General features: G+C 42.2%; 1 protein-coding gene across 5 annotated transcripts in view; it reads right to left on the bottom strand.

The window, feature by feature from the left end:
• Positions 1–27,561, bottom strand: part of spg21 (SPG21 abhydrolase domain containing, maspardin) — a 157,844-nt gene that overhangs the window by 55,537 nt on the left and 74,746 nt on the right. For all 5 annotated transcript variants that reach the window (XM_060852797.1, XM_060852800.1, XM_060852796.1 and 2 more), the window contains one exon: positions 26,927–27,035. In XM_060852797.1, coding sequence (XP_060708780.1) covers positions 26,927–27,035 — 109 coding nt within the window. The remainder of the gene's footprint in view (positions 1–26,926; positions 27,036–27,561) is intronic.

Raw genomic sequence — 27,561 nt, 5'->3', positions numbered from 1 at the left:
AGAACTCTGTGGGAAGTGATTGCTGGGTCTCTTGCTGAGATATTTGTATCATCGATAGTCACAGGTGAGGTTCCAGAAGACTGGAGGTTGGCAAACGTGGTGCCACTGTTTAAGAACAGCAGTAAAGACAAGCCAAGGAACTACAGACTGGTGAGCCTGACCTCGGTGGTGGGCAAGTTGTTGAAGGGAATCCGGAAGGACAGGAGGTACATGTATTTGGAAAGGCAAGGACTGATTCGGGATAGTCAACATGGGTTTGTGCGTGGGAAATCATGTCTCACAAACTTGATCGAGTTTTTTGAAGAAGTAACAAAGAAGATTGATGAGGGCAGAGCAATAGATGTGATCTATATGGACTTCAGTAAGGCGTTTGTCAAGGTTTTCCATGGTAGACTGATTAGCAAGGTTAGATCTCATGGCATACAGGGAGAACTAGCCACTTGGATACAGAACTGGCTCAAAGATAGAAGACAGAGGATAGTGGTGGAGGGTTGTTTTTCAGACTGGAGGCCTGTGACCAGTGGAGTGCCATAAGGATCGGTGCTGTGCCCTCTACTTTTTGTCATTTACACAAATGATTTGGATGGGAGCATAAAAGAGGTACAGTTAGTAAGTTTGCAGATGACACCAAAATTGGAGGTGCAGTGGACAGCGAAGAGGGGTTACCTTAGATTACAACAGGATCTGGACCAGATGGGCCAATGGGCTGAGAAATGGCAGATGGAGTTTAATTCAGATAAATGTGAGGTGCTGCATTTTGGGAAAGCAAATCTTAGCAGGACTTATACACTTAATGGTAAGGTCCTAGGGAGTGTTGCTGAACAAAGTAGCTCCTTGAAAGTGGAATCGCAGGTAGATAGAATAGTGAAGGCTTTTGGTATGCTTTCCTTTATTGGTCAGAGTATTGAGTACAGGAGTTGGGAGGTCATGTTGCATCTGTACAGGACATTGGTTAGGCCACTGTTGAAATATTGTAATTCTGGTCTCCTTCCTATCGGAAAGATGTTGTAAAACTTGAAAAGGTTCAGAAAAGATTCACAAAGATGTTGCCAGGGTTGGAGGATCTGAGCTACAGGGAGAGGCTGAACAGGCTGGGGCTATTTTCCCTGGAGCGCCAGAGGCTGAGGGGTGACCTTATAGAGGTTTACAAAATTATGAGGGGCATGGATAGGATAAATAGACAAAGTCTTTTCCCTGAGGTCAGGGAGTCCAGAATTAGAGGGTATAGGTTTAGGGTGAGAGGGGAAAGATATAAAAGAGACCCAAGGGACAACTTTTTCACGCAGAGTGTGGTATGTGTATGGAATGAGCTGCCAGAGGAAGTGGTGGAGGCTGGTACAATTGCAACATTTAAGAGGCATTTGGATGGGTAGATGAATAGGAAGGGTTTGGAGCGACACGGGCCGGGTGCTGGCAGGTGGGACTAGATTGGGTTGGGATAGCTGGTTGGTGTGGACGGGTTGGACCAAAGGGTCTGTTTCCATGCAGTACATCTCTATGACTCTTATAGAGGTTTATAAAATCATGAGGAACATGGATAGGATAAATGGACAAAGTCTTTTCCTTGGGGTGGGGGAGTCCAGAACTCAAGGGCATAGGTTTAGGGTGAGAGGGGACAGATATAAAAGAGACCTAAGGGGCGACTTTTTCAGGCAGAGGGTGGAATATGTATGGAATGAGTTGCCAGAGGAAATGGTGGAGTCTCATACAATTGCAACATTTCAAAGGCATCTGGATGGATATTTGAGTAGGAAGGATTTGGAGGGATATGGGCCAGGTGCTGGCAGGTGGCACAGGACTGGGTTGAATTATCTGGTCAGCATGGAAGAGTTGGACCAAAGAGTCTGTTTCTGTACATCTCTAGGACTCTGAGTGGGCCAATCCTTTCTTGAGTTACCGTCTTGCTCCTTATATACGAATAAAAGGCTTTGGGATTTTCCTGAACACTGTTTGCTAAATATATTTCATGACCTCTTTTAGCTGTCATTTCAGATTACACCTCCTGATATTCTTCCAAACACCTGCTTTCAGTTGTCTAGACCTTACATATGTTTCTTTTTTCCTCTTTATCTAGTCTCACAATTTTACCTGTCATCCACGGTTTCCTAAGCTTGCCAATTCTATCCCTCACTTTCATAGGGTCATAACTCTCCTGCACTCTAAATGAACCTCTCTTTAAAAGCCTCCCACATAGAACATAGAAAGGTACAGCACAGAACAGGCCGTAGGCCCAAGATGTTGAGTTGAGACCTAATCCTAATGCAAAATATAGTAACTTAAGCTAAGCACCCATCAACTCACTGCTATCTATGTGCATGCCCAGCAGTCACTTAAATGTCCTTAATGTCACTTCCACCACCTCAACTGGCAAGGCATTCCATGCATTCACAACTCTGTGTAAAGAATCTATCTCTGACATCTCCTTTACACCTTCCTCCTAATATCTTTAAACTATGACTTCTCGTACCAGTGAATCCTGCCCTGGGGAAAAGTCTCTGGCTATTGATTCTATCTATTCCTCTCATTATTTTGTACACCTCGATCAGGTCTCCTCTCTTCCTCCTTCTCTCCTGAGAGAAAAGTCCGAGCTTATTCAACCTTTCTTCATACGGCAAGCCCTCCAGTCCTGGCAGCATCCTGGTAAATCTTCTTTGCACCCTCTCCAAAGCCTCTGTATCTTTCCTATAGTAGGGCAACCAGAACTGGACACAGTATTCCAAATGTGGTCTCACCATGGACTTGTAGAACTGTAGTAAAACCTCACGACTCTTAAACTTGACACCCCTGTTAATGAAAGCCAAAACACCATATGCTTTCTTAACAACCTTTCACACTTGGGTGGCAACTTTGAGGGATCTATGTACTTGCACACCCAGATCCCTCTGTTCCTCCACTCTGCCAAGAATCCTGTCTTTAATCTTATATTCAGTATTCGAGTTTGTCCTTCCAAAATGCATCACTTCACATTTATCCAGGTTGAATTCCATCTGCCATTTCTCAGCCCAGCTCTGCATCTTGTCTATGTCGCGCTGCAGCCTCCGGTAGCCCTCTATACTATCGATGACACCTGCAAGTTTACTAACCCACCCCTTAACCTCCTAATCCAAGTCATTTTTAAAAACTACAAAGAGCATAGGCCCAAGAACAGAGCCCTGCGGGACCGCACTCAACACTGTCCTCCAGGCAGAATATTTTCCATCTACAACCACTCTCTGCCTTCTGTCAGCCAGCCAATTCTGAATCCAGATAGCCAAATCTCCCTGCATCCCATACTTCCTGACTTTATGAATGAGCCTACCAATGGGAACCCTATCAAATGCCTTGCTGAAATCCATTTACACCACATCCACTGCTCTACCTCTTCAAAGAACTCTAAGATTTATGAGGCATGACCTGCCCCTCACAAAGCCATGCTGACTGCCTTTAATCACACTATGCTTTGCCAAATAGACATAAATCCTATTCCCTCAGAATTCTTTCCACAACTTTGCTGACCAGAGACGTAAGACTGACTGATCTGTAATTGCCAGGGATTTCCCTATTACACTTCTTAAAAGTGGAACAACATTCACTTCCTTCCAATCCTCCGGTATGAATCTCGTGGAGAGTGAGGAGGCAAATATCCTTGCAGCGGATTGGCAACTTCCTTTCTCGCTTCCCGGAGCAGCCTAGGATAAATCTGGTCTGGCCCTGGAGAGTTATCAATCTTAATGTTTTCCAAAATTTCCAGCACATCAACTTCATCAATCTTGATCTGTCAAGACTGTATCACAGCTCCTCAAAGTTTTCAGTTACAACAAGTTCCCTTTTTCCTTGGTGAAAACCGAAGCAAAAAACTCATTTAGATATACCTCTATCTGCTCAGACTCCACGCACAAGTTCCCTCTGCTATCCCTGATCGGCCCTACCTTCTCCCTGAGCATTGTCTTATTCTTCACTTATGAGTAAAACACCTTTGGGTTCTCCCTAATCTGTCTTGCCAAGCCTTTTTCGTGCCCCCTCCTGGCTCTCCTCGGTCCATTTCTGAGCTCCTTTCTAGCAAGTCTGTAATCCTCTAAAGCTGTGCTAGATCCTTGCTTCCTCCACCTTAGGTAAGCTGCCTTCTTCCTTTTGATGAGAAATTTCTCTATTCTCGTCATCCAAGGTTCCTTAATCTTATCCCTTCTTACCTGTCTCAGAGGAACAAACTTGTGCATTACTCACAACAACTGCTTCTTAAATAGTCTCCACATGTCTGCTGTGCCATTCCTGTGGAACAATTGCTCCCAGTCTGTACTTCCCTATCTGATAGCGTCATAATTTCCTTTTCCCCAATTAAATATCTCCCCTCAGTAACTGCTCCTTTCACTCTCCAAGGCTACATATCAAACATAGATTTACCTTCAAGCATATACCCCTGCTCCTGCTGAATTTTGCTCTAGTTGGGCTTCACCCCCTCCAGTTTGGCATTCTTTCTTCAGGACCATTCTTATCTTTGCACATGAGTATTCTAAAACATATGGAATTGATCACTTTTCCCAAAGTAATCCCCTACCGAAACTTCAATCACTTGGCCAGGCGCATTCCCCAACACCAGGTCCAGTATGGCCCCTTCCCAAGTTGGACTCTTTACATATTGCTCTATAAAAAACCCTCCTGGATGCTCCTTACAGATTCTGCTCCATCTCGACCTCTAACACTAAATGAAGGCCACTCAATGCCTCAAATCCAGCCCATCATTCAATAAGATCACAATTCATCCACTCTAGGGTTTAGCCCCTCTTTTGTACCAGATCAGTTAGCCGCTAACTTCCCAATATTTCAAAAATCTACCTAACCCCCACTTAAAATACAGAGCATTCTGCCATAACACATGTTTTGTTCATGAAAATTCATTATAACATGATTGACAAATTGGGGGCACATTTCAAAAGCATGAACTTTTAAAGCATTGGTTATAAGTCGATTCCGGCCCCATTAGTTTAAATGGTGCTGCTATTACATTATTTCTTATAACATGGGACTGCATGACAACAGAACTACCATGTTAAAGCAAGAACCGGTTGTACTATCAGTGATCTAGTGTGACCAACTCTTTGGGGCAGAGAATTCTTAATAATCACTATCTTCTGGGATAGTGCACCGCAGTTTTAAACAGGTGCCTCCTTATTCAATAACTAGGTCCTTTAGTTTGAGATTTCCCTGCTGGTGAAAACATCTTCTCAACATTTAATTATGTCTCCTCAGAACCTTCACATTTTAATAAGATTATCACTAATTCTAAAAGTCTAACAAATAAAGGTCTAATCTGTTTAGTCATTCTTGATAAATTAATCCATTAATCTAAGGTGTTTAGGCTAGTGAATCTCTTTTGAACAGCCTTCAATGCCAGTATGTCCTCTTTTTAAATACAGGGACCAAAACAATCCATACTAGCTCAGATTTAGCATCACCAATATCCTGTACAGTTGTAACATGACCTTCCGATTTTTAAACTTGAACCTCAGTGATAAAGGACAAAATTGGTGACTGTGTGGAATTTGCACATTCTCTGTATGTCTGCGTGGGTTTCCTCCCACAGTCCAAAGATGTGCAGGTCAGGTGAATGGGACATGCTAAATTGTCCACAGTGTTAGGTGCATTAGTCAGAGGGAAATGGGTCTGGGTGGGTTACTCTTTGGAGGGTCAGTGTGGTCTGGCTGGGCCGAAGTGCCTGTTTTCACACTGTAGGGAATCTAATCTAATCTAAAAAAATTCCATTTGCTTTCTTAATTGCTGGTTGTACCTGTGTGCCACCTTTTTGTATTTCATGCACACTCAGATCCCTCAGCATGGCACCTTTTTGGAGTTGATCACCATCTCTCCAACATGATCTCCTACTAGCTTTTGTATCATCAGCAAATCTGGATACTTTACAGTCTGCCCTCTCCTCCAAGTGGGCGACACGGTGGTACAGTGGTTAGCACTGCTGCCTCACAGCGCCAGAGACCCAGGTTCAATTCAGGCTAACTGACTGTGGGTTTCCTCCGGGTGCTCTGGTTTCCTCCCACAGTCCAAAGATGTGCAGGTTAGGTGAATTAGCCATGCTAAATTGCCCATAGTGTTAGGTGAAGGGGTAAGTGTAGGGGTATGGGTGGGTTGCGATTCCACAGGTCGGTGTGGACTTGTTGGGCCGAAGGGCCTATTTCCACATTGTAGGTAATCTAATCTAATCAAGTCATTCATATAGATCATGAATAATTAATGCCTGAGGACTATCCCTTTTCACATTCTAATGGGCACATCTTTCAAATCTTAACACCAACTCTTGTATGTTAACCAATCCTCAATCTGTGCTAATACATTGTCCCTGATATTATGAGCTTTAATCTTTTGTAATAACCTTTTATGACATCCTATCGAATGCCTTTTGAAAATCAAAATACACTAATATACTGTGCTGGGTATATTCTCACAGAATGCTAACAAATTTGTCAATCAAGATTTCCTTATCATGATACCATGTTGAATCTGTTTTGACTGCAACAAACTTTCATAAATGCCCAATTTAAACATAGAATAACACAGTACAGGATCAGGCTCTTCAGCCCACCATGTCTGTGCCAATCATGATGGTATTCTAAACTAATTCTATCTGCCTCTACCTGATCCATATACCTCTATTCCCTGTTCGCTCATGTGCTTGTCTAAATATCCCTTAAACCTTACTATTCTATCTGCTTCCCACACCTTCCCTAGCAGTGTATTCCAGGAACCCACTACCTTCTGTGTAAAACCAAATTTTCTTCTCACATCTCTTTTAAACCTTCCCCCTCTCATCTTAAATGTATGTGCCCTCATTTCTGTCTAAAAATGGACACATTTCCCCAATTACAGATGTAAAGCTAACTAACCTACAGTCTTCTGCTTCTACTCTACTTTGTATCTCCCTCTACTTTGAGAGGGCCATCACATCAGCATCTTCCCAATTTGCTGAAACCACTTGAAATCCAGTGGCTCCTAGTACATTTTAACAAATGTTACCTCTGTATCTGTCATCACTTCCTTTAAAACCTTTGGATGCAGCCTATCAATCCTTATCTTGTATTCCTTTGTCCCATTAGCTTGCTAAATACTTTGCCTTTTATGATAGAGACTTAATGATTTTACTTCCCATGAGCTCTTGTTTATCTGTTACCTTTGGATATTTATAGTGTCCTTCACCATAAAGACCAAGGTAAAATAATAGTTTAAATTAGCTGCAATTTCTCTGCTCACCATTATCGAGTACCTAGTTGCTACTCTTTGTACATATTTTGAGAACCTCTAGCAGTTTGTTTTTATTCAACTTGCTGATTTACTTTCAAAATTGATTTTCTCTCTTTATTAGCCACTGAACCATCTCCTGCTAGTTTTTAAAAGAAAATCCCAATTTCCTGGACTACTATGCCTTACTTTTTGATTGGATACTCTCTTTGATTACATTTCTAAACCTCAGAGCTGATCATCCTTTTCGGCAGAAGTGGGTATTGCAGATGCTGGAGATTATAGTGGTGCTGGAAAAGTACAGCAGGAACTCCTGATGAAGGGCTTTTTCCCGAAACGCTGATTTTCCTGCTGTGCTTTTCTAGCACCACTCTGATCCTCCTTCTTGATCAGAGTAATTTTTTTGCTGAGCATCACTGCTGAAATGTCTGCCACTGTTGACTTTCCTCTCAGTCTATTTTCTCAGACCACTTTAGACAATTCTTTCTTCATATGTTAGTAATTGCCCTTATTTAAAGTTGAGGACAGTGGTTTGAGACCAGAGTTGCCTTCCCTAAAACTGAATGAAATTCTATGTTATGATTGTAATCCCCGAGAAGAACTTGAACCATGAAATCACTTATTAATCCCAATCACAATGCACATTACTAGAACTAAAACAGCCTGTTTCTGGGTAAGTTCTGCAACATATTGCTCTAAGAAGCAATCCCTGGTGAGATCTAGAAATTCATCTTTTATATCCATGTCAATAGATCCTTCAAAATTACCACCCAAGTTGACTGAGTTGTTAAGGTGGCTTATGGTGTATTGGCTTTCATTAGCAGGGGGATTGAATTTAAGAGCCGTGAGATTGCAACTCAATAAAGCCCTGGCTAGACCACATTTGGAATACTGGGTTCAGTTCTGGTCACCTTATTATAGGAATAATATGGAAGCTTTAAGAGAGGATGCAGAAGACATTTACCAGAGCATATTTTATGAAGAAAGTTTGAGGGATCTGGGGCTTTTCTCATTGGAGCAAAGGTAACTTGACAGAGGTGGTACAAGATGAAGAGAGGCACAGATAGAGTGAATTGTCAGATACTTTTTTACAGAGCAGAAATGGCTATCACAAGGGAGCATAATTTTAGGAAAGTTTAGGGGAGATGTCAGAACAAAGAAAATGGAACAAAGAAAATTTACTGCCCAATAACAGGCCCTTCAGCCCTTCAAGCCTGAGCCGATCCAAATCCACTGTCTAAATCTATCGTCCAATTTTCCTAAGCATCTGTATCCCTATGCTCCCCATCTGTCCAGATGCACTTCAAATGAATCTACCATGCCTGCCTCCACTACCTCTGCTGGCAATGCATTTCAGGCACCAACCACGCTCTGTATGAAGTACTTTCAGTTTAAAATTTTGACCTCTCACCTTGAACGTGTGACCTTCTTACTTCTCAACCTGGGAAAAAAGCTTGCCTCTATCCACCCTGTCTATACTCTTCATGATTTTGTAGATCTCAATCAGGTCCCCCCTCAATCTCCTTTTTTCTAATGAAAACAATCCTAACCTAGGTGGCTCAGTGGTTAGCACTGCTGCCTCACAGCACCAGGGATCTGGGCTCAATTCCCACCTCAGGCAAGTGTGTGTGTGGAGTTTGCACATTCTCAGTGTCTGTGTGAGTCTTCTCCAGGTACTCCGGTTTCCTACCATAGTCCAAAGATGTGCAGTTTAAGTGAATTGGCCATGCTAAATTGCCATTAGTGTTGGGTGCATTAGTCAGGGGTAAATGTAGGGGAATAGGTCTGGGTGGGTTGCTCTACGGAGGGTCGTTGTGGACTTGTGGGCCGAGGGGCCTATTTTCACACTGTAGGGAATTTAATCTAATCTGATCTACTTAACCTCCCTTCAAAGCTATCACCTTCCATACCAGGCAACATCCTCGTAAACCCTTTCTGTACCATCTGCAAAGCGTCCACATCCTTTTGGTAATGCGGCAACTAGAACTATACACAGTATTCTAAATGTAGCCAAACCAAAGTCTTGTACAATTTTTATACTCAATACCCCGTTCGACGAAGGCAGACATACCAATATGCATTCTTGCCCACTCTATCCACCTGTGCAGCCACCTTCAGGGTACAATGGACCTGCACTCCCAGATCTCTCTGCTCATCAACATTTCCCAAGGCTCTTCCGTTTACTGTACAGTTCGCTCTAAAATTAAACTTCCCAAAATGCATCACTTCACATTTGCCTGGATTGAACTCCATCTCCCACTTTTCCATCCAACTCTCCAGTCTATCTATATTCTCCTGTATTCTTTGACAGCCCCCTATGCTTTCTGCTACTCCACCAATCTTCGTGTCATCTGCAAACTTACTGATCAGACCAATAATGCCCTCTTCCAGATCATTTATGTATATTACAAACAACAATGGCCCCGGTACTGATCCCTGTGGAACACCACTGGTCACTTTTCTCCATTTCGAGAAATTTCCTTCAATTACTCCTCTGTCTATTGTTGCTCAACCAGTTCTTTATCCACCTAGCTAGAACACCCTGCACACCATGTGACTTCACTTTCTCCATTAGTTTACCATGGGAAACCTTATCAAATGCCTTACTAAAGTCCATGTATATGACATGTACTGTCTTTTTTCATCTATCAACTTGGTCACTTCCTCTAAGAACTCTATTAAGTTGGTACGGCACGATCTCCCCCGCACAAAACCATGTTGCATATCACTGATAAGCCCATTCTTTTCCAAATATAAATAGATTTTCTCCCTCAGTATCTTCTCCAGCAACCTTCCCACCACTGATGTCAGGCTCACTGGTCTGTACTTACTTGGAACATCCCTACTACCCTTCTTGAACAGGGGGACAACATGAGAAACACTCCAGGCCTCTGGCACTTCACCTGTGCTTAAGAATGCTACAAAGATCTGTCAGTGCCCCAGCTATTTCCTCTCTTGCCTCCCTCGGCAATCTAGGATAGATCCCATCCAGTTCTGGGGATTTGTCCACCTTAATATCCTTTAGCCTACCTAACATATTCTCCCTCCTTATGACGTGATCCAGAGTAACCAATCTTCTATCTCTAATCTCAACATGCATCATGTCCCTCTCCTCAACATTCATCATGTCCCTTTCCTGAGGCAAAGTAATCATTGAGAATCTCACCCATTTTCTCAGGTTTGGCACACAATCTCCCTTATCCTTTAGTAGACTATCTCTTGAGGATCTAAAATCTGGATTTAGGCTGTTGTCAAAAGCAATCATTTAATACATGCCCTTACTAACAACAAAATGGCTTCTAAGCTGCAAATTGATAATTCTGTTTAAAAAGGCTTTTAACCCTGCTAAAAGCTGCATTCATGAACTAACTGAACCAAAGATTAGCAGACAATGCTTCCTTCACTGTATGGAATTAACTAAGCTAGATAGGACATTGCTAACTATCTTAGCTAACCTTGGAGACACAGGTGCCGAGAGATAAAATGTGCAAACCAAAGTTAGTTCCCAGGAAATATCATTGGCTTAACCTTATGTCTACAGTGTCATTTTATTATGTTTTATTGGATTTGCTCTGTAATTAAGGCTACACTATTCCTTAAGAATCAAATAAAAATTGCCTTTGTTTTTAGCCATTTGTGCAGTTTCCCCATAGGACACAAAAGTGTTTAACCTCTGTGTTGCTGGACAACCTGTGATAATGAACCTGTGACAACTTTTGAATCCGAACTGCTAGTGTTTATTTGACTGATCTCAACACTGAGGGACTCCTCCAGTGGGTCAAGATCTTTGTTACTTCCATCTCACTGTTGAGAAGATGCCACTAGGGGTCTCATAGTGGAGGTGGGTGCCATTGCCCATTCCACAAAGGGCCCGAATACCAACAATAACAGAGACACACTCCTCTTCTAAGCATGCATGAGATGAAAGGCCCTACAGGAGAGCAGTGGCGGTTGGTACATTTGATCATAACACATGGGATAGTCTTAGCCACATTTATGTAAGTGCACCCCCATCCCTTACCATTGTAACAACTGGGATAGGCTATCCTGGACTTATTAGAAATCCAAACCAACTAGCAGGTAGGGATTGGTAATAGACAAAAGAAATATTATGTCTGGTAAACGCTGTAGAAGCATTCCATACTCCTTCGTTGTGATCCAGGAGGGGGAAAGGGGTCAAAGAGTCTTTTGCTGACGTAAGGGCGTCCCAGCCAAATATTTTACTGTGACTTTGAAGAAACAAATTATCAAAAGATAACATTTCCCCTTTTCTCTTTTGCGATGTGCCAATTCAGATCTCTTTGAATAGGGGCAAGGCTTGCCAGGGCCGCCCACAGCACCACTGAAATCAAACTGGTACACATCATCTTGGTAGGATAAAGACCATTGAGACTTGCCCTGTAAACGAACTGAAAATCTTTTTGATGCAGTTGACCATTACGATAGTCTTTCTTGGTAAAGTTCCATGCATTGAAGGAATCAGTCTCTTGGCACACAAGGACATCTTTTCAGCATAAATGGTACACAGTCTCTGGTTGATCAGGATCACACAGATAAATAGTCCCTTCTTGAGCACCAATGTTGGCAATGATGAGTCCATATAGCAGAGTAAGTTCAATCTTCATCATCTCCCCTCTTGCAAGGGGCTCGTCTGATGACCTTGCAATATTGGAGGCGCCCAGCGACCTTATCAGCAGTGCGGGTGGTAAGGAGAACCTGGAAGGGCCTCTCCTATCAAGGTTGGAGGCCATGGCTTGTCCATTGTAAGAGTATAAATCATTCCCTCCTTGCCCAAGTGTGTACACAATGCACATAATCAACTAAAATATGCAGCAGCAAAGAAGGAACACAAACTTGTCCAGCAGGGATCACCTACATTTTGGTTTGAGTATTGAAGGAGTACCCCATGAGGCCATAGTTTGTGGTCTTCAGCCAGGGGCTTCTGTTGTGATTTCTGTACTTATCCAGGTTTGGCATACTTATCCCCATATTATCTCTATCTGGGTTTTGCGGGAAGCCAATGGGACCAGACATTTGGGATGTAAGGCTGCCTGCTTGGCAGTCGCATCCACCTGCCCACCACTTTGGAAATTGTATCAGTTTCCTCAGCGTGAGCCGAACATCTTGATAACTGCCAAATTGACCAGACAAAACAGCATGATGAGAACACTGCTAGGTGTTAAAAATCTTCTATGTTCCCACAATGCTCCAAAATCATGTCACAACAAGAGCACAATGAAGAGTCAGTGCATATTCAAGCATGTTTAATTCTCCATGTTCGCTTCAAGGTAATATTAAAGACACATCACTCCCCAGTAGCTACATTTCCACAATTAAAGCAAGGCTAGCCATTTGTCTCTGGCGGATTTTGCTGTCTTGCTCAAAGGTGTAATACTGGGGCCCGTCTGTCTCCATTTTCAGGGTCCCCTCAGGAGAAGGTTGCTCAGCAACGGTCACTGGATGGGCATCTGAATTAGGTTACGTCCCAAGTGGATATCCTGGTTCCAATCAACCTTTTCAGGGCTGGTACACAGCATTAGGGATCACAAGGGCACTGGATATAATCTATTTTACCTGTAACTTGCATCGTGATTCAGTCTGGTTCTGGCCATCCCAATAGAAAACCACCACTCACCTCATTAGCGACTGGAAATTCATGGACTAGTTCAACATGTTTGTGTGAATCATGTCAGTGACTCCAGGTGGAAAACATTGCAAGAACATGGGGTTAAACAAAGGTTATTGAGCTTCTTGATTAATTTTCAATTGTATACTACTCTGTCAGACAGATAGCCACATACTTCAGTCTTGCAACACAAGTCATTTATATTCAGGCTACTCCCAGAATTTTGCTGTGTTTATATTTGCATCAAAGTTGGAAATATTGAACAAACTGGGCCGATTTGGTCTTGCAGTCAGGGACATGCTTCATTAGCATTCCTAGGATGGGCCCTGGTTTAGGATGGCACAGGTCACACATCCTCATGATACTGGCTATGAAGGCTGGATGCTTCATTTTCAAAAACAAAGAAATGATCTATAATGGGGGTGGGGTGGGGGGAGTGGAAGAGAAGAGATGCGTGCTGGGGACAACCAGGAGAGACTTTAGGGGCTCAGCGGGTATCCAGGAACAAAATCCCCATCCTTATCCCCATCCTCAAATAGAGTCACTATGCCAGACATAGATTTTACTCGTAATCCCGAGTCTAAAGTTCTTTATTTTACAGTATTGTTGCTTTAACCCTGTTTGTATATTCCTCAATGTTAGTAGTCTTACACTGTTTCTCATGTCCTTTTTACTTTTTCATCTCATGTCCCTTTTTTTTCCATATATCCATTCACAGTCACCTCCCAGTTTTTCGGGAGTTCCATCTGCTATACATACCTCTATACTCCAGTCATATACAGAATTCTTCAACTGGCCAGTAAGGTATCTTTCCATTCTTTAGTTAGCAACGAATTAATGCAGTCATGCTTCAAATTAACCATGAGGCAATGAGACAGGTCACTGACAATGTGTAAAGGAATAAAACCAAGCAATCCTGCCAATTAATTCTGATTTTGAGATTCAGGGCTAATACAATTGAATATTAAAAATACTAAATAAAATAATCATTACCTAGGTGGAAACTCAACAAGTGACTAAGACATTTTAAAAGTCATCAATATAAACTGGAAATTCGTTCATTCAGTATTCAATACTTAAAATGTAAAATGCACATAGTTTCCAACTCTGAAATCCACTTCAATCACCCGGTTCTAGTCCCTTAATTTAAATCCAAGATTAGGTTCGTTAAGCAGTGGAGACCAGTCATTGGTCATTTACAATGCTGTAGGTCGTGAAACGACTGCAGCTGCCTTAAAAGATCTTATCTACTCACATGGTAACTAAAAAACTTATAATATACAAATAATGGCTGAATCCAAAGATACAGATATTAACCATAGGATATTAATTTTGTTACATTATTTATCACAACCTAGTGTTGAACTGAAACTTCGATTGTCATTGAAGGAGGGGGATTGATATAAAACAAAGCAATGACTGGCACACCATAATCACCAATGAAACACAGCAGTCTTAAAATTAATTGGAAACAAACGAATCTCAAAGAAAAATTAAATGTGCTATTATGATTTTCCGAAAACAATGCTGTTGGTTTGGGATTTACAAAATTTAACTAAACTAAATGAACAAGTGATTTTCCTCAATGTTAGGCTTTAATTATAACTAAAATTGAGCAGAGACCTGCTCTCATCCTGGAACAGAATATTTCTGCACCTGAGGCCCAGGTTTAGTGCTGCTGCTTTACTTCCTATTGTCAATTCTTTCATGAGTATGATACAGAGGGGTGAAAATGATCTTTGGCAGTAGCATGAGGAATTTGAGAGCAAGTTTATACTGATGTCAAATGGTGCAGAATCAAATGAGAGACTTTTTTTTCCAAAGATTATAATGTTGTCTTGCTCTGTATTAAACTGATTTGAAACTGAGTAAGATTGGCTTTCACGTAAGCATAAAAGTGATTAGTTACAAACTGACAATAGGGCAGTCATGGCCTGTAAGAAGAACAGGGGTTAATATTTCATTTCTTGATCGTTGAAGGATCCTTAACCTTAAAAGAAATCATGTTAAATTCCCAAAATGCAAATCAAATCCAAAATACTCCTGGATCTCGAGCTCCAGGGATCAAAACACAAACATTCAATCACCAACAAACAAATGTGCATCCAAACAGACTCGGAAAGGATTAAACTTTCTGCAAGCTGTAGGGAATTAGCGCTGATATTTTTTCTCTGTAGCACACACACATTTTAGAAGTCAAAGTTTGGAAATTCTACACTCATAAATCTTAGCTATGGCACACAGCTGTATCACTGACCAGCTTTTTTTTTTAAACACGACAAAAGCAGCAACCAATATTTCATTACCAAAGAAGAAACACCAAAACAAACAGAACAAGTCAAAGCAGCAAAGCAAGACAAGACAAGACAAGCTGAACAGTTACAACAGAAAAGATAATCTTGATGTAAAACTTTCACTAATCAACAAGCTGACAACAAACAACACGACTAATAATTTCTGCAAAACATTGTTGACATTCTAAAACACTGACAGTGTTGTTATAATAAATCGTGAGACTTCTTTGTTTCATCTTTCATAGGTGAATTTAGGAACCAATTTAGACAGTGCCAATCTGACCGAATCAGAGTCTCCTGACTGTGCCCAGGTCCTTAACCTGTTAGTGGAAGTCCCCGACTCTGGAAAGATCCTTGACCACCTATTTTTTTTAGGGTCCCCGACCCTAATCAGATTCCTGGTCTGCCTCCCAACTTCGTGTTCAGATCCCTGACCTGTTAGATGGAGTCCCCAACACCATAAAGGTCCTCGACTGATTCTCTTTTCTTTCTTCCCCCTTTCTTTTTTAGGGTCCGCAACCCTATTCTTACCAAGACCGATTCTCTTCAGGCTGGACTGAGACGATAAGACAGCAAGGGACCAGGTCAACCACTACTTGAATGAGAGGAAAACCAGACGGATATGAAATACTCCTGTCTGGCTGGCCAATTCCTCAACACTCAATAGTGGAGGACTCAAGGCTCTTACACCGCTGTCCACAATCCGTCTGGAGAAACTGCACAAATTGCTTAAAACAAAGACAATTTTTATATGATTCTTAAGGAATAGTACAGCCTTAATTACAGAGCAAATCCAATAAAATGTAATAAAATGACATTATAGACATAGGGTTCAGCGAATTATATTTCCTGGGAGCTAACTTTGTTTGGCACATTTTATTTCTCGGCACCTGAGTCTCCAGGGTTAGCTAGGATGGTTAGTAATGTCCTATCTAGCTTAGTTAATTCCATACAGTGAAGGAAGCATTGTCTGTTAATCTTTGCTTCAGTTAGTTCATGACTGCATCTTTTTTATATTACTTGCATTAAGCCATTTTGTTGTTAGTTAGGGCATGTATTAAACGATTGCTCCTGACAACAGCCTAAATCCAGATTTTAGATCCTTACCCTTTCTCTAGATACCGTGGTCAGAGGTTGGTTTGTTACACAGAGAGTGGTGGGTGCATGGAATGCACCGCCAGCGGTAGTAGTAGAGTCAGATGTATTAAGAACATTTAAGCAACTCTTGGATAGGCACATGGATACAAGTAAAAATGAAAGATCTGTCGGTTAGTTTGATCTTAGAGTAGGATAAAAGGTCAGCACAACATCAAGGGCCAAAGGGTCTGTATTGTGCTGTATTGAATACGGTAGGACAGTGGATGTTGTTTAGAACATAGAACTATACAGCGCAGAACAAGCCCTTGATGTTGCGTTGACTTGTGAACTATTCTCAGCTCATCCCCCTACATTATCCCATCATCATCCATGTGCTTATCCAAAGATTGTTTAAATCTCCCTAATGTGGCTGAGTTAACTACATTCCACACCCTTGCCACTCTCTGCGTAAAGAACCTGCCTCTGACATCTGCCTTAAGTCTATCACCCCTCAACTTGTAGTTATGCCCCCTTGTACAAGCTGACGCCATCATCCTAGGAAAAAGACTTTCACTGTCTACCCTATCCAATTTTCTGATAATTGTTTATGTCTCTCAAATCCCTTCTTAGCCTTCTTCTTTCCAATGAGAATAGACCCAAGTCTCTCAGCCTTTCCTCATAAGACCTTCTTTCCAGACCAGGCAACATCCTGGTAAATCTCCTCTGCACCTTTTCCAATGCTTCCACATCCTTCCCGAAATATGGCAAACAGAACTGTACACAATGTTCCAAGTGAGGCCGTACTAGCAGTTTATATAGTTGCAGCGTGATATTGCGGCCCTGGAACTCAATCCCTCTATCAATGAAACCTAATTGGGCAGCACGGTGGCACAGTGGTTAGCACTGCTGCCTCACAGCGCCAGGGACCTGGGTTCAATTCCCGCCTCAGGCGACTGACTGTGTGGAGTTTGCACGTTCTCCCCGTGTCTGCGTGGGTTTCCTCCGGGTGCTCCGGTTTCCTCCCACAGTCCAAAGATGTGCGGGTCAGGTGAATTGGCCATGCTAAATTCCCCGTAGTGTTAGGTAAGGGGTATGGGTGGGTTGCGCTTCGGCGGGTCGGTGTGGACTTGTTGGGCCGAAGGGCCTGTTTCCACACTGTAAGTCTAATCTAAAAAAAATCTAATCTAACACACCGTATGCCTTCTTAACAGCACTATCAACCTGGATGGCAACTTTCAGGGATCTATGTACATGGACTCCAAGATCCCTCTGCACATCCACATTACCAAGAATACTCTGCTTTCCTGTTATTCCTCCCAAAGTGCATCACCTCACATTTAGCTGTATTGAACTCCATTTTCCACCTCTCAGCCCAATTCTGCAGTCTATCCAAGTCCCCCTGTAACCTGTAACATTCTTCCAAATGTCCACTACTCCATCGACTTTAGTGTCATCTGCGAATTTACTGATCTATCCACCTATGCCTGTGGCTAATTCTTTCATAAAAATGACAAACAGCAGTGGCCCCAAAACAGATGCTTCTGGCACACCATTAGTAACTGGACTCCAGGCTGAATATTTTCCATCAACCACTACTCACTGCCTTCTTACAGAAAGCCAGTTTCCAATCCAAACTGCTAAATCACCCTCAATCCCATGCCTCTGCATTTTCTCCAACAGCCTATCATGTGGAACCTTATCAAAGGCTTTAATGAAGTCCATGTATACCAAGTCAACTGCCCTACTCTCATCTACATGCTTGGTCACCTTCTCAAAAAACTAAATGACATTCTTAAATCAAATTGTTGCATGCTAGATGATTATAAAACTTATCTCTTATAATCCTTTCCAAAACCTTTCCTACAACAGAAGTAAGGTTCGCTGGTCTATAATTACCTGGGTCATCTCTACTGCCCTTCTTGAACAAGGGCACAATATTTGCAATCCTCCAGTTCTCTGGTACTAAACCTGTAGACAATGACGACTCAAATATTAAAGCCAAAGGCTCTGCTATCTCCTCCCCAGCTTTCCTGAGAATCCTCGGATAAATCCCATCCGGCCCAGGTGACTTTCATTTCTTCTAGAATTGATAACACCTGTTTGTAACTAACCTCGATCCTTTCTAGTCTATTATCTCATAGCTCATTCTTCTCCACTACAATGTTCTTCTTTTCCGGAGTGAAAACTGATGAGAAAAGTGTTCATTTAGCACCTTCTGATCTCCACAGGGTCCACACTCAACTTCCCACTTCTGTCTTTGACTGGCCCTATTCCTACCAGAATCATCCTTTTATTCCTCACATACCTATAGAAAGCTTTAGGATTCTCCTTTATTCTATTTGCTAAAAGCTGCTCGTGTCCTCTCTTTACTATATTTAACTCTTTCTTTAAATCCTTCTTAGCTGATCTGTAACTCTCCATCGCCTCATCTGAACCATCTTGCCTCATCAACACATAAGCCTCCTTCTTCTGCTTAACAAGAGATGCAATTTCTTTAGTAAACCACAGTTCCCTTATCACTTCCTCTTTGCCTGACAGGGACATCAAGGACACGCAATATCCGTTCCTTAAACCAGCTCCACACTTCCATTGTCCGCATCCCCTGCATTTTGCTACCCCATTCTATGCATCCTAATTCTTGCCTAATCGCATTATAATTGCCCTTGCCCCATCAATAACGCCTGAACCGTGGCATGTACCTATCCCTTTCCATCGCGAAACTAAACGTAACTGAATTATGGTCGCTCTTTCCAAAGTCCTGGCCTGGTTCATTACCAAGCACCAGATCTAATGTGGCCTCCCCTTGTCGGCCCTTCGACATACAACGTCAGGAAACCCTCCGGTACATATTGGATAAAAACTGATCCATCCAACGTATTGGAGTTATAGCATTTCCAGTCAATGTTGGGGAAGTTAAAGTCCCCTATAATGACCACTCTGTTCCTTTCACTCCTACCCAGAATAATTTTGCCAATCCTCTCTTCCACTTCCCTGGAACTCTGTGGAGCCATATAAAAATACTCCAAGCAGTGTGACCTTTCCTCTCCTGTTTCTAACCTCAGCCCACACTACCTCAGAAAACAAGTTGTCATCAAAAGTTCTTTCAGCCACCATTATACTATCCTTGACTAACAAGGCCACACCTCTCTCTCTTTTACTGCCTTGTCTGCTCTTAATGGAAGATCTAAACCCTGGAACCTGCAACATCCATTCCTCACCCTACTCTATCATCATGGTTTACTAGTTTTCACTAAAGCACTTGATAAGTTCCCTCTCAGTTGGCTGGTCCAGAAGATCAAATCACATTGAAACCATGGTGAGTTGGTATGTTGGATACCAAAATGGCTTGGGCATATCAAACAAAGGGTAGTTGTGGAGGGGTGTTTTTCTGACTGGAGGTCTGTGACAAGAGCTGGGACTTCTCTTGCTTGTAATGGGTATAAATTATTTAGAAGAAAATATAAGTGGCCTGATTTTTCTAACATTGCAATTTCCAAGTGACATGAAAATTGATGGCATTGTGGATGATGAGGAAGGGTATCAAAGGATGCAGCAGGATATAGATTAGCTGGGAAGTTGGGTGGAGAAATGGCAGATGGGTTTAATCTGTACAAGTGAGAGGTGCTGCATTTTTGGATGTCAAATGCAAGAAGAAAATACCCTGAAAATGGCTGGCCCCTTAGGAGCTTTTATATACAGAGGGACCTTGGCATCAAAGTCCACACATCCTTAACAGTGGTAAAACAAGTGGATTAGGTGGCAAAGACGATCTTCATTGGTCAGGACTTTGAGTATTAAAGTTGGCAAGACATGTCACAACTGTGTAAAATTTTAATTAGAACAAATCCGGAGTATTATGCTCAGCTCTGGCTGCTGCACTATAGAAAGGATGCAGAGGGGTTTACCAGGATGTTGCCTGGATTAGAGTGTATTAGCTATAAGGAGAGGTGAGACAACCTTGGATTGTTTTTGCAAGAGTTGTCAAAGGCTCAGCAGCTAATAGAAGTATATGAAATTATGAGAGCCACGGAGAGAATCTCTTTCCCAGAATGGAAATGTCAAATACCAAGGAGCATAGATTTAAGGTGAGAGGTGAAAAGTTTAAAGGAAATGGATGAGAGAAGTTTAACCCAGATGGTGGTATGTGCCTGGAACACACTGCCAAGAGAGGTGGTAGATTCAGAAATGCTAGTAAAGTTTAAGAGATGTTTAGACAGGCATATGAACAAGCATAAAACAGAGGAATACATGTACATGCAAGCAGATGTGATTAGTTTAGAATAGCATCATAGTTGGCACAGACATGATGGAAGTGAGGACTGCAAATGCTGGAGAGTCAGTCGAAACGTGTAGTGCTGGAAAATCCAGCAGGTCAGGCTGCATCTGAGGAGTAGGAGAGTTGATGTCTCGGGGATAAGCCCTTCATCAGAAATGTGGGAGAAAGTGAGGACTGCAGACGTTAGAGAGGGAGAAAGTGAGAATTGCAAATGCTAGAGGAGATGGAAGTGAGGACTGCAGATGCTGGAGAGGAGAAAGTGAGGACTCCCGTTGAAGGGCTTATGCCCAAAATATCAAGTCTCCTACTCCTTGAATGCTGCCTCACCAATTTTAGATTACTTACAGTGTGGAAACAGGCTCTTTGGCACAACAAGTCCACACCAATACTTCGAAGAGCAACCCACCCAAACCCATTCCCCTATATTTACCTCTTCACCTAACACTACAGGCAATTTAGCATGGCCAATTCACCTAACCTGCACATCTTTGGACTGTGGGAAGAAACTGGAGCACCCGGAGGAAACCCACGCAGACACGGGGAGAATATGCAAACTCCACACAGACAGTTGCCTGAAATGGGAATTGAACCCGGGTCTCTGGCGGTCTGAGGTAGCAGTCCTAGCCACTGAGCCACTGGCTATGCTTTTCCAGTGCCACACTTTTCAGCACAGGTATGGTAGGTCAAATGGCCTTTGTCTGTGTTGTTCTGTTTTGTGTTTTAAGGAGACAGATGAAGCATAATGTGATAAATGTGAGGAACCTGCAACAGCCAATCCTGTCCCTGTTCTACCCATGTCTCCGTAATAGCCACAACATCGAAATCCAGGTACCAACCCACGCTGCAAGTTCACCTACCTTATTTCGCATACTTCTCGCATTGAAGTATACACACTTCAAGCCACCTTCCTTTTTACAGGCACCCTTCTTCGAGATTGATGCTATGTTCCTAACCTCCCTACACTCCAGGTCCTGCACCCTAAAGCTACAGTCTAGGTTCCCATGCCCCTGCAGAGTTAGTTTAAACCCACCCAAAGTGCACTAGCAAACCTCCCCCCAAGGATACTGGTGCCCCTCAGGTTCAGGTGTAGACCATCTTGTTTACAGAGGTCCCACCTTCCCCAGAAAGAACCCCAGTTATCCAGATACCGGAATCTCTCCCTCCTGCACCTCCCTGTAGCCACGCATTTAACTGTTCTCTCTCCCTATTCCTTGACTCTCTATCACGTGGCACGGGTAACAAACCAGAGACAACAACTCTGTTTGTTCTAACTCTGAGCTTCCAACCTAGCTCCCTGAAAGCCTGCCTAACATCGTCATCCCTCTTCCTACCTATGTTGTTGGTGCCAATGTGGACTACAACTTCGGGCTGCTCCCCCTCCCCCTTAAGGACCCCCTTAAAAAGGCATTTGGATAGATATATGAATAGGAAGGGTTTGGAGAGATATAGGCTGGGTGCTGGCAGGCGGGACTAGATTGGGTTGGGATATCTGGTCAGCACGGACAAGTCAGACCGAAGGGTATGACTCTATGATCTAAATACAGTCAAAAGCTTTCATTGTCACCATATTTTTGTGCCAGGTACCCAAGTTCAATTCCACCCTCGACTAATTGTACCAACTCGACACAAACAAACACTCTCTCCGTGACTGCATAGGTTTCCTCTGCGTGCTCCGGTTTTCTCCCGTAGTCCAAAGATGTGCAGATTAGATGGATTGGCCATGCTAAATTGCCCATTCTGTTCAGGGGTGTGCAAGCTAGGTGGATTAGCTTTGGGAAATGTATCATTACAGGGATGGAACGTGCTTGTGTGGGATGCTCTTCAGAGGGTCAGGATGGACTTAATTGGCTGAATGCTCTGCTTCCACACTATAGGGATTCTATCATGCTATGAAAATCAACTTCAAATTTTCTCACATTTTGCTCCATTTGGCAACTTTTTGCCCAGGTCATACAGCATGGAAACAGACCCTTCAGTCCAACTCATCCATTCCGGCCAGATAACCTAAATTAATCTAGCCCCATTTGCCAGCACTTAGTCCATATCCCTCTAAACCCTTTCTATTCATACACTCATCCAGATGCCTTTTAAGTGTTGTAATTATACCAGCCTCTACAACTTCCTCTGAAAGTTCATTCTATACAAGCACCACCCTCCATGTGTAAAAGTTGCCCCTTGGGTCCCTTTTAAACTTTTCCCCTCAGACTAAATTTATGTCCTCTAGTTGGTCACTCCACCACCCCAGGGAAAAGACCATGTCTATTTAACCTATGCAAGCTCCTCATGATTTTATAAACCTCCACAAGGTCACCCCTCAGTCTCTGATGCTCTAGGGAAATCAGTTCCAGTTTATTCAGCCTCTCCTTATAGCTCAAATCCTCCTTGTAACATCCTTGTAAATCTTTTCTGAACCCTTTCAAGTTTCATAACATCTTCTCAGAGGAGGAGGACCAGAATCGCATACAATATTCCAAAAGTGCCTTAACCAACATTCTGTACAGCTACAACATGACCTCCCAACTCCTGTGCTCAATACTCTGACCAATAAAGGAAAACATACCAAATGTCTTTTTCACTATTCCATCTAACTGCGACTCCACTTTCAAGGAACTATGAACCTGAACTCCAAGGTCTCTTTGTTCAGCAAAACTCCGCAGGGCCTTATCATTAAGTGCATAAATCCTGAATTGCCTTCCCAAAATGCAGCATCTCACATTTATCTAAACTAAATACCATCTGCCACTCCTCAGCCCATTGGCTCATCTGATCAAGATCCTATTGTACTCTGAGACAACCTTCTTCACTGTTGAATACACCTCCAATTTTGGTGTCATCTGCAAACTTACTAACCATACTTTTGTTCACATTCAAATCATTTATATAAATGATGAAAAGCAGTGGACCCAGCATCGATCCTTGTGGCCAACCACTGGTCACAAGCTTCCAGTCTGAAAAGCACCCTCCACCATCACCCTCTACCTTCAAGCCAGTTTTGGATCTAAATGGCTAGTTCTCCCTGTATTACATGTGGTCTCACCTTGCTAACCAGTCTATCATGAAGGAACTTCAACAAAAACATTACTGAAGTCCATATAGATCATGTCCACCTCTCTACCCTCAACAATCTCCTTCGCTACCACTTAAAAAACTTAAGTTAGTGAAATTCTGATGAAGAGCTCATGCTCAACTTCCCTGCTCCCTGGATACTGCCTGACTGGCTGTGTTTCTCCAACACCACATGATTTCTTAATCAGTCCTTGCCATTCCAAACACAGGCAAATCCTGTCCCCCAAGATTTCCTCAAACAACTTGCCTACCATGGATGTCACATTGGCTTTTCCTTACCATTTTTCTTAAATTGTAGTTAGCACATTAGCAAACCTCCAGTTTTTCAGCACCTCACCTGTGACTACCCATCATACAAATATCTCAGCAAAGGGCTCAGAGATCACTTCTTTAGCTTCCCACGGAGTTCTGGGGTACACCTGATCAGGTCCTGAGGATTTAGTCACCTTTATACATCTTAAGAGATGTAGCACCTCCTTCTCTGTAAAATGGACATTTTTCAAGATACCATCATCTATTTCCCTGCGTTCTATATCTTCTATGTCCCTTTTCACAGTAAACACTAATGCAAAATACTCATTTAGTAGCTCATCCATCTCCTGCAGTTACACATAAAGGCTACTGGTCTTTGAGGGCCCTATTCTTTCCCTAGTTACCCTTTTGGCCTTAATGCATTTCTAAAAACCCTTTGGATTCTCCTTAACCTTATTTGCCAAAGCTGTTATGTCCCCTTTTTGCCCTCCTGATTTCCCTCACTCTTCCAAGAATTCACTCAACTTCTGTCTATAGTTGACATAGGCTTCCTTCCTTTTCTTGGCCAAAATCTCAATTTATCTAGTCATCTAGCATTCCCTATAACAATCAGCCTTTCCTTTCACTCTAACAGGAACATACTATCTCTGGACTCTAGTTATCTAGTTTTTGAGGGCTTCCATTTTCCAGCCACCGCTCTTACGTATGAACATCCATCTCCAATCAATTTTTGAAAATTCTTGCTAATGCCGTTAAAATTGGTCTTCCTCCAATTTAGAACTTTTAACGTTACAATCTGGTCTATCCTTTTCTATGACTATTTTAAAACTAATACAATTATGGTTGCTGGCCTCAAAATGCTCCCACTGACACCTGTCACTTGCCCTGCCATAGTTGCCAACATTAGGTCAACTGATGCACCTTCTCGAATAGATATATCCACATACTGAATCAGGAAATTGTCTTGTATACACTTAACTTCCTCTCCATCATTATCTTAACACTATCACAGTTCCAGTCTATGTTTGGAAAGTTAAATTCCCCTACCGTAACCACCCTACTATTCTTACAGATAACAGAGATCCCCTTACAACTTCCTCAATTTCCCGCTGACTAATGGGTGGTCTATAATATAATCTAATTAAGATGATCATCCCTTTCCTATTTCTTAATCCCACCCAAATAACTTCCCTGGACATATTCCCAGGAATATCCTCCCCAAGTACAACTGCAATGATATTCCTTCATAAAAGTCCCATTCCTCCTCCTCTCTTGCGTCCCTTTTTATCCTTCTTATAGCATTTGTATCCTGCCCATCCCTGAGCCATGTCTCTGTAACTGCTATGATATTCCAGTCCCACATTCTGAACCATGCCGAGTTCATTGCCTTCCCTGTTAGGCCTCTTACATTGAAATAAATGCAGTTTAATTGATTAGTCCTACTTCGTTCTCTGTTTTGTTCTAGTCTGCCCTTATTTAACCCATCAATATTGCCCACCTCTAAACTGCCTGCATCCCTCTCAACTTGCTTTTCCACCAACCTGTGTCATCTGCAAACTCGGTTACAGAATATTTGCTTCTTTCATCCAAATTATTAACATACATTGTAAACAGTTGTGGACCCAGTACTGATCCCTGTGAAACCCCATTAGTTACAGAGCACCGACCCGAAAAAGAACCTCTTTAGCCATTTCCTGCCCATGGGGCAATATACGACTTCCAACACCATGGGCACTTTCATTGATGAAGGAAAAATTTCTTCTCACAGTGGTTTCATGTGCCTAAACCCTTAATGCAGAGAGCAGTGGGGGCAGAGTCCTTGTGTAGGTTTAAGGTTGAGAGAAATAGTTTCTTAGGCAGTAGGAGAAACTAAGGGTTATGGGGAAAAGGCAGAAGTGTAATTTTGAGGAACATTGGATCAGATGTGATCCTACTGGTAGAGCAAGTACATAGCCTACTCCTGCCCTTTTTACTTTTGGTCATACTTGTTCTTCTCACACTGCAGGAAGAAACAATTTGTATGCGCTCCCTGCTGGTGAATTTTCTCTCTCACTATCACTGCCCTTCTCTTACAGGTCTGCTTTTCACTTTATGAAGCTAAAATATCTCATGTTTTAAGAAGTTCTAACTTCTCTCTCCTGCTCTTCATGAATTTACTGTACCTATGCGCTCTTAAACTGTTACTGACTCCTCCGCAGACTTGCTCAGCCTGACAGCCTTGAGGGACTGAATAACAATGGCTTCATAGCACCAGGACCTGGGTTTGATTCCAATCTTGGGTGCGTGTGGAGTTTGCATGTTCTCCCAGTGTCTGAGCGGGTTTTGGCCAGATGCTTAGGTTTCCTCACGCAGTCCAAAGATTAGTCATGCTAAATTGTCCTGTGATGTCCAGGAACATGCAGGCTAGTTTAGATTAGTTTACATTTACGTTAGATGTAGATTTTACTGTCATGTGTACTCAAGTACTAGGTATAAAAGTACTGTGAAAAAGTGTACAATATCGCCACAAAGTACAGAGGTACAAAGTATTAGTTACAGAAGTTGAAAAATAAAGATATAAGTTCAAACATTCAGCATTACAGTCTTCTTTGTATAAAGATGGAAAATAAAGTTAGAAAATCAAACATTACACTGTTTTCTTAAGTAATGGGCCTGCAGATGCTTCAAGCTGGGCTTTCCCCAAGAGGGCTCCCTCTCCCCTATGCTAGGCATGCTGAGTTGGATTAGTCATGGTAAATAAGAAGTTACAGGGATAATGTGAGGGCTTGAGCTGGGTGGTATGCTCTTCAGAGGCTTATTGTAGATTTCACTGGTTGAATAACCTCCCTCTGCACTGTAGGGATTCTGTGACTCTATGATATACTCCACTTGCTACTCCACAATGACAGAGTTCCACACAGTTGATTTGAATGAGAACCTCAATCTTTTTCATGTTGGGATTTTCTAGGCTTAAAAGGTTTGACCTGCCATTTGTTCAAATGCTTAATGAAGTAGTGATTCTTCTCTCCATGCTTGTTTTCTGTAGAGTACTAACTGCTCAAATAATTCAAGTTGTGTAACTCAGACATGTCAGTGTTTAGACAGTAATTTTTGTTTAACTCCTTGGCTCACCCGGTCAACCATGAAATCGATTGCATCTGCCATTTTTGGATCCACAGGACCAGTTGTAAAGTTTCCAAGAACAATCTTCTTCAACATAAATCCAGGCATCAACCAGAAGCTAAAATAAAATTTCATAAATGGGATAAGAGTCACACTGACAAAAGAACATTAAAGCAAATAAACTCAAAACTAAAAAAAAATTAATGGGAAGCATATTGTGAATTTAATTTTTGGACGCTGCACAGATAGAAATGTCATTATGAAGAACCAAACTGAGTGACCATCAGATGTGTTCACAATCAATTATTTCAGCTAAAGGGAAAAAAAAGTAAGTTTTAAATTTTCTCATGGCGTAACAGATTTGGGCTGTGAAAAATTAAGTGTTGACATATCATTATATTATACAAGCAATGAAGGGAGTAGAATTAGATTACATAGGGGGAATGTTGATGAAGGGCTTTTGCCCGAAACGGTGATCCTCCTGCTCCTGATCTGTGTTTTTCCAGCAACACAGTCTCGACTCTAATCGCAAGCATCTGCAATTTTCACTTTCTCTTACACAGGGGGAATAGCCCATTTCTATTCTAAAACTTCGCATGAGTTTAATAATTTTCTAGGATTTGGGCAACCAAACCAGAAGACCA

Source organism: Hemiscyllium ocellatum, chromosome 39 (assembly GCF_020745735.1).
Source record: "Hemiscyllium ocellatum isolate sHemOce1 chromosome 39, sHemOce1.pat.X.cur, whole genome shotgun sequence".
NCBI classification, from domain to species: domain Eukaryota; kingdom Metazoa; phylum Chordata; class Chondrichthyes; order Orectolobiformes; family Hemiscylliidae; genus Hemiscyllium; species Hemiscyllium ocellatum.
This window is presented reverse-complemented; position numbering and strand designations above follow the sequence as displayed.